We start from the raw sequence: 13400 nt of genomic DNA, 5'->3' as shown, positions 1-13400 counted from the left end.
ACAGCCAGCAGAGCAGCTCGGGCTCCCAAGAGGAAGCCGTCGCAGGCTTGAGCGGACGAACAGCCTTCTGCGACAGCAGAAGTGTTCAGACACCGCGCCCTGGCAGCCGGATGGAGGGGAAAGTCACCAGGGTGACTGGGACCACGTGGGCGGAATTTCTAAGGAGGGCGAGATAATCTCTGAGCCTCGCGGGAGCCCACCCAGAGCACGGAGAGGCGGGAGGATGCTGGGGTCGGAACCCTCGCCGGCCCTGCTTGGGTGGGCAGTGAGCTGACTGCAGCTGCCGCTGGGAGCTGGCTCAAGGGAGGGGAGGCACGGCCCGCCTGCCCCTTGCCCTTTCCCACCTCCCTACCTTGGCCCCGCTGCGACTCACGAGGGGGAAATGGTAAGAGGGTGATGATGTATCAGCACAAGCATCCCTTGTGGGCACCACAGGAAAAGCCGGGACAGCCGAAGCGGCCAGGCCTGGTGGACTGCAGTTTAGTGCCTGAGGACAGAGCTAACACAAGAGGGGAGGAGGCCTGCCCCACGTGGAAAGTTCATGTACTCTCACAGCATTTATGTTGTCCCTCGAAACCTGCCTCTGAGCTTGGAGGTCTGTAAGAGGGGCTGGAGAACCTTCCGAAGCAGTGAGCAACCGCAGCTTAAACTTCTGACTAAACAACTGGACAGATTTCAGATGCTGAATAGAAGCATCTTCCAAAAAGTCATGAAGGAGAACGTCCTCAATTCCCTACAACAGAAGTGTCAAGACAGGGACCTCCCTGGTGTTCCAGTGGTAAAGAATCCGCCTTCTAATGCGGGGGACGCGGGTTCGAAGCCTGGGAACCCTGGTCCGGGAGCTAAGATCCCACACGCCGCGGGGGCAATTAAGCCCGCGGGCCGCAACTAAGACACGACGCAGCCTAAAAGAAGTGTCAAGACATGTGACTGCCGGCTGGTGTGGACGGCCTCTGGTTACGAGTGGCCGCAGTTCACGTGAGCCACAGACAGAGAGAGAGAGGCCAGGTCTCCACCTGCTGAGGGCTCCGCTACCCCGCAGCCCTGGCCACTGCCCATTGGGCGGGATATCAGGCTGGAGAAGCTGGAGTCGGAATTCTTCCCAAGATTTCCAAGTACTGATAACTGACTCAAAAATTTAAACACCCCAAATGCTGGCCAGTACGGGGTGGGGGGCAGGAGGGGAGTTCAAACCAAAATATTTAAGGGCTGGACCCAGCCTCCAGTTTTCAACCTTTGTGGTAAAAATTTAGAAGCCCTGGATTTTTTTTTTTCTAAGAAAATAATAAAATAAAAGGTAAAAGTTCATGACTAGCTTAAGGGGAGCACATTTTCACTGTAGAAATTATATATAATTGACCCCCAAACTACAATAATCACTCCAGAGCTTAAAAAACAAACCCGCAAGGCCTGGCAGTTATATATAATGCAAAGCAGCTACTCCAATTACTCCTTTTAAACAGCTCTCTTTTGGCTGAAATAGCAGAGGAAGAACTCTGACTCAGTTCAGGGTTCACGGGTCACCGGAGCCACAGGTCACCATGTGTACTGGCTTTTTCTCTACATGAGCTAACTCAGATTCTCAGTGAATTCAGAAAGAAAAGCTGAGTCGTAGGGAAAGATCCAAGGCTCACGGTCCATGGGCCCCACGACTGCCTCCTCAGAAGGTCTGAGGTCCACGGACACCGCCGAGAGTGAGGGCTGCGGGTCTAACCCCAGCATCTGGTACCAATTTCTGGGAAGGATGCAAACCAGCACCTCGAAGGAGCTTCCTCCTACTTTGTACGGCTGTCCGTCGTGGCATTTAAGGAGCTGGTACACGTCAGGCAATGACACGAGCATGACCGTGTCCTGCGGCAGAGATTTCCAGAAGGACGTGAGCGAGTCCTCCACCCGATGTGAAGAACAGAACGTATCCCTGAACGCTCGTTTTGCGCCTGGTGAGGCCTATCCAGCCCACCTGCCCCTGACTCTTCATCAGCCCCAAATGGTAACAGAATGAATTTCATTCCAACCCACGTCAAGCTCTGCCTATTGGCCTTTCCAAGCTGTATCTCAGAAGTGATTCTACACCCATCAGAGACCACCTGCCAGCTGGGCGGGAGAACGTGGACCACCTTTTCCTGAGGCGTCTTCGGGAAGGAAGGCTGTTTCTGACCACAAGGGGGCTCCTACTGATTACAACAGGATGAGGATCAGGGCCCAGGGGTAAAAACCAGAGTTTAGAATAAATTTTCATTGACTGATTGACCCCCTCAATTAGTTTTCAGCTCAGGAAGAAGTGTAACCGTATGGAATCAAAGATACCTCGGGGGCTTCCCTGGTGGCGCAGTGGTTGGGAGTCCGCCTGCCGATGCAGGGGACACGGGTTCGTGCCCCGGTCCGGGAAGATCCCACGTGCCGCAGAGCGGCTGGGCCCGTGAGCCATGGCCGCTGAGCCTGCGCGTCCGGAGCCTGTGCTCCGCAACGGGAGAAGCCACAGCAGTGAGAGGCCCACGTACCGCAAAAAAAAAAAAAAAAAAAAAAAAGATACCTCGGGACTTCCCTGGTGGTCCAGTGGGTAAGACTCCACCTTCCCAACGCACGGGGCCCCGGTTTGATCCCTGGTCAGGGAACTAGATCCTGCATGCGTGCCGTAACTAAGAGCTCGCACGCCACAACTAAGACCCAGTGCAGCCGAAATAAATAAATAAATACTAAAAAAAAAAAAAAAAGACTTCCTCCTTGACATCACGTCAGAATCCACCTAAGGACGGAGTAGACTAAAGGGATCTGGTGGGATTCCATTGCACCAAGGAGCCTTCTTTAAGGACTTCTGTGGACAGCTTCTGTTTTGTTCTCCCCCACGCTGACTTTTCAGATTCCATCTTTGGACCAGGTGGCCAACCTGAGTTGTCAGCTCATGAGGACTCTTGCCTTTGGGGATTCCTGCAGCTCAGATATTCTGAGACATCACAATACTGACCCCAGGGCCCTCCAGTGACCCCAGGCAAGAGGCTGTTCCTTCTGTGCAGGCTGTCAAGGGGGTGAGGCCCAACCCTGGACTCACCTGATTTTCAACTCTCTTCTAGAGAAGACGTCTCCCAAGAGACTCATAGATACTTAACGAAAAAGACAAGAGTGGGATGAGCAGGATGTGTTAATCCTTCGACTCCCAGGCTGGAGGCTTTTGGGGCTCGCGGGGCTGGATGAGACAGCACCACCTCCGCTCACTCCCCCAGCACCCATGTCCCAAACCGTCTAATCCCGGTGCGTCTGCTTCAGAAATATTTCTGATTGGTCCCGCTTTCTCTCTGACGTCACTGTCATTGGATCTCCCAATCCAACCCTCCTTCCTTCTCACCTTGACTGCGACAAAACCTCCTCCGCACCCTTTGCTCCAATATGGCCCTTGGATGTCACTGCCAACCTGTCTCCTCAGTAAGTCAGGGTCTTCCAGAGGCCCTTCCTGGCACCGGCCGATTCCCACCTCCCCTCTGGCTTCTCTCCTTTCGAGATAAATCCGGCCACAGCGACCTTCTTGTCCTGTGATGCCGGTGACCATCCTGCTGCCTTTGTCCGCACCACTGATTCCGCCTGGAATCCCTTTTCTACCCCATTTCGAGTCTGTTGAACTTCTGCTTTTCTAAGAGAGTTGCCAGCAACGTGGCCTCCCCCGGGGAGCCCGCTCCAGCTGTCTCTGTTCCTCTTCCCTTGGGCACCCAGAACAGTCCATCACACTGTGTTCTAGAACTTTCCATACGGTATCACATTCATTGGCGTACATCGTTCCTTTCAGTACCAGACTATAAGCTTCTCCAGCCTCCTGGGGAATACCTTCCTAGTTCCAGAAACGGTGCTGGTCACAGGGTAAGAATTCAGTTAGTACTTGATGAAGCAATGAAGGCAAGAAGGAATAGATTTCTTTTTTTAAAAAATTTTTTGGCCATGCCATACAGCATGTGGGATCTTAGTTCCCTGACCAGGGATCAAACCCACGCCCCCTGCATTGGAAGGGTGGAGTCTTAACCACCGGACCACCAGGGAAGTTCCAAGAAGGAATGGATTAGCTATCCAACGTGCATGGATGTTGATAACATAGCAGTAACAGGCCAGGGGCCACTCTGAAGACAGCGTGGTCCCTCCCTCCCTCCGCTGCTTTACACAAAGTACAAAATGCGTTCACGCTGAGTGAATATTATCTCCCAAAGCTGAAGTGCTTAGAACACGGAGGCCTCAGAAAACTTTTCATTTAAGAGTGCACTTGCTTCCCTGGATTTTCATTTTATATAGTAAAAGCCAGAATTCACAATGGTTAAGAGATTTGCTCGTGTCTTCCACAGTCAATTCTAGAATAAAATCCACTCATCACGATACCCGTGTCAGAGCACCCTTCTTGTTCAGTCAGCGTGGACCCATGACGGCTCTGAAGCATCCCTGAGAATTCCAGGGTAAGTCGCATTACCAATACTGTGCTCCAAATCAGCTGGAATTAGGATCTAAAAATAGCCGCATTTTTATTTAAAGTGTAAAGTGATCCGTATGAGCACCTTGCAACCTTTCCAGATGATTAAACTGAATAAAAATACACCTTCAAGAGCTCACTGACTATAAAACAGCTGCATTCTAAGCACTTCAGGCAATGAATTCCCACCAGACATCCCTCCAGGGGTCTTTTCCAGTAGAAAGGTTAAGAACAAGTCAGAAACGCTGGTATTTTGCAGCTCAAACCTACTCTCTCTCTCGAGTTCTTGGTTCCTCACGCTCTGTAAAATGTCTTGACAATAGTTGCAGTATTCGTCAGCGAGAAAGGCCATCTAGGAAGGATATGGAGAATCATTTCAGTGTGCAGCCCACTTCCAGAATGAACTGCTCCTCAAAGACCTTTCTGAGGCCCTGAGATGCTGCATGGGTTGCTATTTGGCTATGACAGCGGCCGGGCTCTTGCCTGGGGCCGTGGGTTTTTTAGCTACTGGAGTCATGCATTACTTATTGGCCTGAAATTGATGGAGTTCCATTGTTGATGCCATAACTCGTACATTTCCAGGATCTGCACCACCCACTCTAAAGGCCACCGGTCTTGGACCACTGTCTCCCCTAACCCCAATTTCTCCCTCCACATCCCCCAGCCCAGGTTCCGGGAAATGCACATATGCGTTCCCTGCTCTGTCACGGGGAGGCCCTCATTCTAAAAGATGACAACGTGGTCCCACGTGGAGCCTTGCTATAGGACGTGAAGAGAAGCCCTGAGTTTCCTGACCACCATCAAGCCCAGGAGGGAATGCTGGTTCTCCCTGGTCTGGGAGAAGGCAAACATTACTCCATCTGGTACGACTATGGTCACAGGCAAACTAAGAAGCCAGTTACTGCCCCCAGGTAGCCAAGGCGTGAACCGTTAATCTCCCCGATGCATGCAGGCCTACTGTTCTGTAGGAGAAGCTTCTCTGCCAGTTCCTGCTCCCAGAATGCACTTCTCCCGAATTCCGACAAAGGCGACTCAACTGGGTCTGTCTTATTCGGTGAATGATTGTCACCCTAAAAACCATTTACACGTGGATTCTTTCTTTAAGCCAGGTGATAATTACACTGCTGCTGTGGAGTAATCTTTTATCCACACCCCTGGACACACTGTTGATCCCAGCAATTTTCCCTTTTATTTCACTGCAAAAAATACTAACCTTCCTCTGTAAGTCTACGCACTACAGTCATCAGGGAGGAATTAGGATTTAATATATTGCACTCTTACTGCCGTGTATTACAAACACTGAATAGTGACATACAATAAAAAATATTACCTATGGATAATTTGATGCCATAAATACATTCTACAACTCTTGTCTATCTCATTGTCCCTCCTTGAACTACAACCGTATCCTGTCTGGGTCACCGTGCCTGGCTTATACAAATGGTGAGTCATATAGAAAATCTCAGGGCCTAACGGACAAGGAAAATGAGGGGCACAGACTTTCCTTTAGAAGAACAGATTACAGAACGTAAAACCTTTCCATCAAGGATGGAAAAAGGCAACATGAGGAAAGCGAATTCAATATTCCTGCCTTTTGTCATCCCTGCTGTTCTCCCCGCCTCCCCTCCCCACCCCCTCCTCCCCCAGAGCAAGGGGAGGCACGTGCTCCTGGTTTGAATGAAGGACATCAACTGTATTTGAAATGATTTCTTCAGGATTTTCCCAGACGCCTTTTGAATAGCTTCCACTTTAATAGAGTAGGTGAAAGCATCCCTGGGGCTTGGAAGTTAAGCAGCTAAGCCTGCTGGACTGCAGCTGGTGGCGGGGGGAGGGGGGGGCGGCTGGCTCCCTTTCGTTTCCTCCAACCTAATGGCCCGCTGTGCGGCCGCACAGTTCCAAGGTCAGCAGCTCCTCCTTCGCTCTCTCCGTTCTCATGCGCTCAGAGCCTTGCCGAGCTACTCGCTTGTATCTTGCTTAGTAGATCGTTTATGTGGGTTTGCAGTAGGCTCTTGTCTACAAGCCACTGGAGGCCAGAGCGGCCTTCTGAACCGCCAGCCCCTATCCTTAGGGCTAGGAGTGCCCCCAGCTGCGTGCTGCACCCACAGAGAACAGCCACCGCCAGCTTTCTCCTGAGCTGATGCTTCCCTGTTACCAGCCAATATCACATTGAAGTCCGGGGGCATTTAGGGTCACACTCAACAGTCTCCTGAAGGACTTAAAATCTGTTACTTCTCAACTCTTTTGTGGTCCTGAACCCCTCTGAGCATGTGATGAAAACAAATGAGCTTCTCCCCAGAAAAATGCACAGTATGCACTACATGCTGTGAAGATGCCAAGTTAAACTCCCGTTGTTAATATCTTTGGAAGAAAGGAGGGGTGTAGATGTCTAAACAAATAAAGCAGTAGCACAGAAAGGTGATAGATCAAGAGGCATCATTCCATGGAGTGCTGTGTGGTTTCCACTGGGGGCTGTTCCACCCTCATTCCTACCATTAACATTGGCAACATTCAGAGTCCTCTGATGGGTACACTTCCAGGATGTGCGTTGGGGGGACGATGCTCAGGCTGGTCATCAGGAAGGATGGGGCTGTTGCATGGACTTCACTGGCCTGGCCACCAGTGCTTCTACTGGAGAAGAATTGAGGGATCCTCCTTTCCAACCCTGGGCTACTCTCTCCCCTCACACTGCACGATCCTAACCACGTCCACTTTCTCCGCAGCACACATGACCTCCCGGGCTCATCAATGCTCTCCTGACACTGATTCTGCCAGTATCCAAGCCCGTGTTTCTCAAGGGTGGCCCTGAAACCAACTACATCAGGATTCCTGGGGTGCTTGAGGTTCATATCGCTATGAATCACATGAAGCCAGAAATCTCTCGCTTTAAGCAGCTCCCCAGGTGAGCCTTATGCATCGCAAGCTGAGACTGCAGCTCCGGGCAGGCTGTGTCGTCCAACTCTGCAGAAACCCCTACATTAAACACGGCGACCTCTAATTAGAATTCAAAATTCTAATTTCCGATACTTCACAGTTTCACCTGTGCAGAAGAAGTCATCTGAAAACACAGTACTGTCAGAATGGAAAGGGAAGCTACGACCAAAAATAATAAGAAGTAAATTCAGTGCATTCCTGAAGTCAATTCCTTTTGGGCTCTTCCTGTGAAAAGAACTGATCTTTCAGGAAAAAAAAAAAATCATAAATTGAAATCTTTTCTTCCTAATATAAACAATCAGAAATCTAAAGGGAGTGAGTGTCTGGTGCAGAACTACTAAAGTCTGAATCTCTGCGGGACAAGGCATTCAGGAAAGAATCAGGGGGATTCCTGTTCTGGAGGAATAATTCAGCAAAATGACAAAGAAAAAAGTGAGAAATTCTATTCAGATTTTTTTAGGTGTATTAAATACAGCTTGGGATCTTCAGGAGATCCAAGAAAAGCCATTGGGGTTATTATCATTCATTTATTCCGCCCACCTTTAGTGAGCAGGTACTAAGGTCAGCCCCTGGAGAGACGCTGGAGGACCTTCCTGTCATCACCTGTCCCTTTAGGCACCACCTGCCACCCCTGAGTTACTCTATTGATTCTCTTGATGCCTTTTGTCCTTCCTGCACTCTTGAAGACACTGCTCCCAGAATTATCACCCCCAAAGCAAATGTATCCTGTCATTCTGCGTCTGAAGATGCCTCAGTGGTTTTCCCACAGTCTCCTGGGCGACACCCAAATTCCCCAGCCTGGCACTGACAAGCTGTCCACCACCTGGACCTCATGTTGAGTCTACTTCTCCCTGACATCCTCACTCCCGGTTCTCACTGCCCGCACACACCCCCAGCATGAATGCAAGCTACACCCTCAAGATCAACACCTCCTAAAAAGAGGACCTCAGAAACTCTGTCCAGGACCAGCTCAAGGGCAGCAAGATAGGTGGAATAACAGTCCCTCGAAAACGCCCACATCCTAGTCCCTGGAACCTTACGTGGCGAAGGGGCTTTGCAGATGTGATTACGGTTAAGGACCCTGAGATGGGGAGATGATCCTGGATCCTCCAGGTGGCCCCAATGTAATCACGAGGGTCCTTAAAAGCAGAGAGCCTTTCCCAGCTGCAGAGAGCCAGAGAGATGGTGTCATGAGAAAGACTCAGCCTGCCTTTGCTGGCTGAGGAAGTGGCCACAAGCCAAGGAATGTGGGCAGCCTCTAGAAGCTGGAAAAGGCCGGGAATAGATTCTCCCCTCCAGGTCCCCCAGAAGGAATGTAGCCCTGTCAACCCCTTGCCCTTAGCCTGGTGAGAACTAGTCAGACTCATAACTTCTAGAAATTTTAGATAATAAGCTTGTGTTAAGTCATGAAATTTGTGCTAGTATGTTACAGCCGCAACAGGAAACAAACACAGGCCAGCTCTTCCATGAAGCCTTCCCTAATTACTCCTGGCCCACATCCTTCCTCCCTCCCTCCCTGTGGCGTTCCCAATCCCCCTGTAGCAGGCACGGGCCCCTCACAGCACACCCATAGTTTTATGTCTGTCTTAGCTCCCCAGCTACGAAACTGTATTCTATTCAAGTTTAGGGAATATGCTTTTTGTTTCTTTGTTTTTACTTTTCTTTCACACCCCATTCAGCTCTCAAGAGGGTTGGTCACAAAACAGGCTTTTCAAAGGGTGTCTACTCAATGCCACTTGTCATATCAGAGTGCTAGCCTGTCATCCTGGGCAACCAAAGAAAAGTTCACCTCGTGATGTCACAGATTAGCTATTCATAGTTCTGGTGTCCTAATTCAAAGAGTTATAAATGTAACTGGAGACACTTTCACACAGATCTGTTGCTAATAACCTATGCTTCTTTTCTAATTATAGCAGAAGAAACACTGTTAAACGGCTGATGAGTAGCTAGGTAGTTTGTTCCTGAGGACAGGGACCTCCTCTGTCCCCTCACGTCGTGTGTACACAGTGGACACGCAACAGTCCTGGCTGGAGGGGTGAGTGGTTGAGGGCTGCCCATAATAAGAATGTGACACACAGGAAAACAGTTGCATCTAATTCAGCAATTTCTGAATATTCCAGGGTCTATCATACAAATCTATTTTATTCAACACTCACTGCTCCTTCTTCTTGGAGAATGCTGTTATAATTAGTAGATTTGTCAAAGGCAACGACGTCTCCACTGTGACATAACAGATAACAAAGAAATAATTTCAGTCAGACACCCATTTCTGAGCATAAGCATAGTTTCTTTTCTTTCCTTTTTTTTTTTTTTTTTTGCGGTACGCGGGCCTCTCACTGTTGTGGCCTCTCCCGTTGCAGAGCACAGGCTCCGGACGCACAGGCTCAGCGGCCATGGCTCACGGGCCCAGCCGCTGCGCGGCATGTGGGATCTTCCCGGACCAGGGCACAAACCTGCGTCCCCTGCATCGGCAGGCGGACTCTCAACCACTGCGCCACCAGGGAAGCCCGCATAAAGTTTCTTTTGCAGTGAGTTATTCGTTGGGGGGTAACTTTGATTTCGAAACCCTCCTCCAAGTTTCTTTCCACAACTGCTGATTATCACCCACTTAGTTTTTTTTTTTTTAATCTGTTTCTGTAACTGGGACAACCACGTATTTATTTTTATAGGTTTATTCCCTTCAGAAACAAGAATATGATGTCATCATGGGTAGGACTTGCTCCAGTGAGAAAAGAAAAATTATCATGGAAATGAAGTCTTCTATTTTCTGATTTGGGGCTTTGAAAATGACGTGCTCAGAAACGATAACATCCTCTGAGCTGACGGATGAGGCAGGGCAGCTTCACAGAACAAGGAAACTGAGAATGAATAATAAGATGTAAGTTCCATGTCACCATGTCTCTTGGGTTCACATATCGTACTGGAGACGTTTATTTATATGTCGCAGAGAACAGATTCAGTTCTATCCCTGTGGTGTGGGGCATTTCCCCTTTAATTGTGGGCACCGAGAAACTGGGAGCCCAGGGCCCCCCACTTTGCACAGGAAATGTGCATCCTCCAGATGCCGGAGGTGGTGGCTTCTCCACGCCCTGCCCAGAGCTGTGGCTGCGCCTTCCACTCCCACACATGTCCTCACGCCTGACTGTTTGAATTCTACGTAAATATGCAAAGAGGAAGGTAGCCGGCGAATGCTCTGCTTCTGGAAGCAAGACCACGGTCTTCAAGGCAGGGGTGGCCTGGGGCGGGGTGGGAGTCAGAGGGGAGTGGAGGAAAATGGCTTTCATCTCACACAGGAAGATCCTACATCCCCTCCCAGCCTCTCTACAGCCCTGGGAGCTCTCTTCTGAAGGTCTGGGTCAGTCCATTCTCCACGGAAATCTGGACAGAACACTTGATACCCACGTGATCAATGTTTCTGCATGATATTCTATTTCAAAACAGGGCAGAGAGATTCAGGGTCTGCCTACATGCCCACTAGAAAGCCACCCTCTTCACTGTTCATTAAGAGCTGTTATCACAACAGGAAGTGTACTGTGGACTGCTCATTGGCAAGAGGGTTTCAGGACGTGGAATCTGTTCAACCTGGAGGAGATCCAGGATGATGGATTGACGGAGAATCGGAAATGTCTCGGGAGTTCCATCTGTCATGTCTCAATGACATCTTGGGTAGGTGTGGACGATGACGGAGTTTCTCCAGGTAAAATCTATGAACAGCCCACGGCCACAAAGATTCTGAGACATTCCAGCAACGAAAACAACAAGCGGCAATCACCGCCTGAAAGCATAAAACCTAGAGTGAAGGAAGACAAGGGATGTCAGAAACCAAGGCTCATTGGATAAAGGGCTAATAGCAAAGGAATCCAAGTAGGAACACAGGATCATCAGCCTTTAAGAGATGCTTAAGAATCACTTGTGAGGCTTCCCTCAGCTGAACTGGAGGGAGAGCAGTTTCTCTACGATCCACGGCTGTTCTCCTGCTGCCCCTAGTATGTCTTCTTTGGAAAATGAATGCAAGACCGTGAATGTGTTCCGCTCCGTCCATCCATTTCTCATTCGTGCGTCCGTTATTTACTGCGCACCTACTATATGCGGGCATCACGCTAGGCCCTGGGGGATACAGCTGTGGTCGTGATGGACAAGGTCTGCCCTCTCTCAGCCCGTGGTGCAGAAAAGCTGTTAGCACGAATAATTGCCAAGTCATTGTTATGACAGCTAAAGTCCAGGCTGCCAGGGGAATCTACGTCAGAGGGCCCGTCCTCTTCTCTTATTAGTTCAACAGTTTAGGGGCCTATAAACTGGCAGCTTGATCAGCTCAGGGGAGCTTCCCTGTGACTGGTCAGTGTGCTTTGGTTGGTACTTATCACAACCCTGCACTTGGAGAGCGCTTACTGAAGTCTTTGGATGGTAACAGCCATCTTCCTGGGACATTCCTTTGGATACTCAGGAATCTGGAAGCTAGAAGGTCTGGTTTCTGACTTAAAGGAAGGACAAGGGAAACCCTCCACCTTATGGCTCACCCCTCCCCCAGCCCTGACTCAGGCAGCTTTGGAGGCTAAGCCACTGAGAGCGATACTCAGTAATTTGGGATTTGTAAGTGAAACTCCCAAGTTGCTGCCATCGGTTCAATGTAGAGTATGAGCTGAACTCAACAGCCATTGAAAGGAGGGTAGTGTTACCAGGGGACTCCTCGCCACGCAGAAGCCTGTGTGAGGCCGACAAGGGGACGCAATGCTGCTATGCTCACTGGGGAGATATGCAAGTTTTGTAGCACTTGATTGGGGGATTTTATGCACTGAGACGACAATAATGGGAAAGAGAAATTTGTCAACCTCACGGAGCGATTCGGTCATCTGTTACAAAGTCCTCATCTCCACGTAGCCAGACGACGATAGCTCTCTTGTGCAAAGGAACAGAGAGGCTGTCTCTTCCCACCTTTGGAAGGTCCTCATTCAATAAATGGCTCATCACATGGGTCAACATGTAGGTTCAGTAAGATCTTCATTATCTATTTTAAAAACTACCTAGTTGCAGAGGTCCCATGCTAGCCAAGTGGCATTAAATCTGCAGGAGACAGAGGGTGGCCACGTTAGAGCCAGGCTACACAGCAGCTGAGCAGACAACAGCTGCCGGAGACCAGCCCTACTACCAGGGAAGGTCCGTGCAGGTCCAGGTCAAGGGCGTCGGCGCCCACAGCATCTGGCCGGGTGAACACTGCAGCGCTGACTGTGCTCTGATCTTGCAGGTCAGGCTGGGCTAGGCTAGAAGGGGCGACCGTGGCAGCCAGGTGCCCCACCGAGGGGTCTTCCACCCGAGAGCAGGGGCGCTCAGGGTGAGGGGCTGAAGCAGGACTGGAGGGGACAGTTTTAGCTCTCAGGGTCCAGCCAGGATGGCCTCGTGTTCTCGGTGGGGGGGGGGCAGTCACTGTCCCTGTGTCATTTCCCGTGTGTGGTTCCGATTCAGTCCTTCGGGCCATTTATTAGGTTGTGATCCAAAGCACAGTCATTGTGAAAACAGGGCTCTAAGAAAACCATAGCAAACACCCAGAGCTGACCTTGCTGGGAAGCAAGTGCTTCCAGCTCAACAGGACGTCTTCTTCCATCATCCTCTGAGGCCTGAGATGCTTTAGTTTTAAAATTTTTTAAATTATTTTTTTTGGCCGCACAGCTTGTGGGATCTTAGTTCCCCAACCAGGGATCGAACCCGGGCCCTGGCAGTGAATTGCCCAGTTCCTAACCACTGGACCACCAGGGAATTCCCCCCCCACCTTTTTTTTTTCTTGAGATGCTTTAAAGGCGTAGACACGTAAAAACCACATTTTGCTTTAATTAGTTTTTACCATCAATTTGGCTAAGAAGGGTCCGACATAAAGAGGGCTGAGACATGATTGTATTGCCCCATGACTCATCCTTTGTTTTCCCTAGAAAATCTTTCAAATGTCGTGTTGGCTTTTTGTAGTTTTTTAAGGAACCTCCATACTGCTCTCCACAGTGGCTGTATCAATTCACATTCCCACCAACAGTGCAGG

The 13400-nt window shown here is 49.9% G+C and overlaps 1 protein-coding gene across 3 annotated transcripts in view; it reads right to left on the bottom strand.

Moving 5' to 3' along the window:
- LOC132531676 (DNA-binding protein RFX8-like) overlaps window positions 1-13400 on the bottom strand; it is a 48542-nt gene that overhangs the window by 349 nt on the left and 34793 nt on the right. The window contains exon 5 of one of the 3 annotated variants that reach the window (XR_009544175.1): window positions 3344-4796. The exons of 1 other annotated variant lie outside the window; for it this stretch is intronic. Coding sequence is in view for 1 of the 2 variants with exons in the window: in XM_060169642.1 (XP_060025625.1) it covers window positions 7351-7414 (64 nt within the window). In the remaining variant the exon portion in view is untranslated. Of the gene's footprint in view, window positions 1-3343; window positions 4797-7337; window positions 7415-13400 lie in introns of those variants that run through there. One more of the 3 variants, XM_060169642.1, reaches the window with a different exon arrangement.

Source organism: Lagenorhynchus albirostris, chromosome 13 (assembly GCF_949774975.1).
Source record: "Lagenorhynchus albirostris chromosome 13, mLagAlb1.1, whole genome shotgun sequence".
Lineage (NCBI taxonomy): Eukaryota > Metazoa > Chordata > Mammalia > Artiodactyla > Delphinidae > Lagenorhynchus > Lagenorhynchus albirostris.
This window is presented reverse-complemented; position numbering and strand designations above follow the sequence as displayed.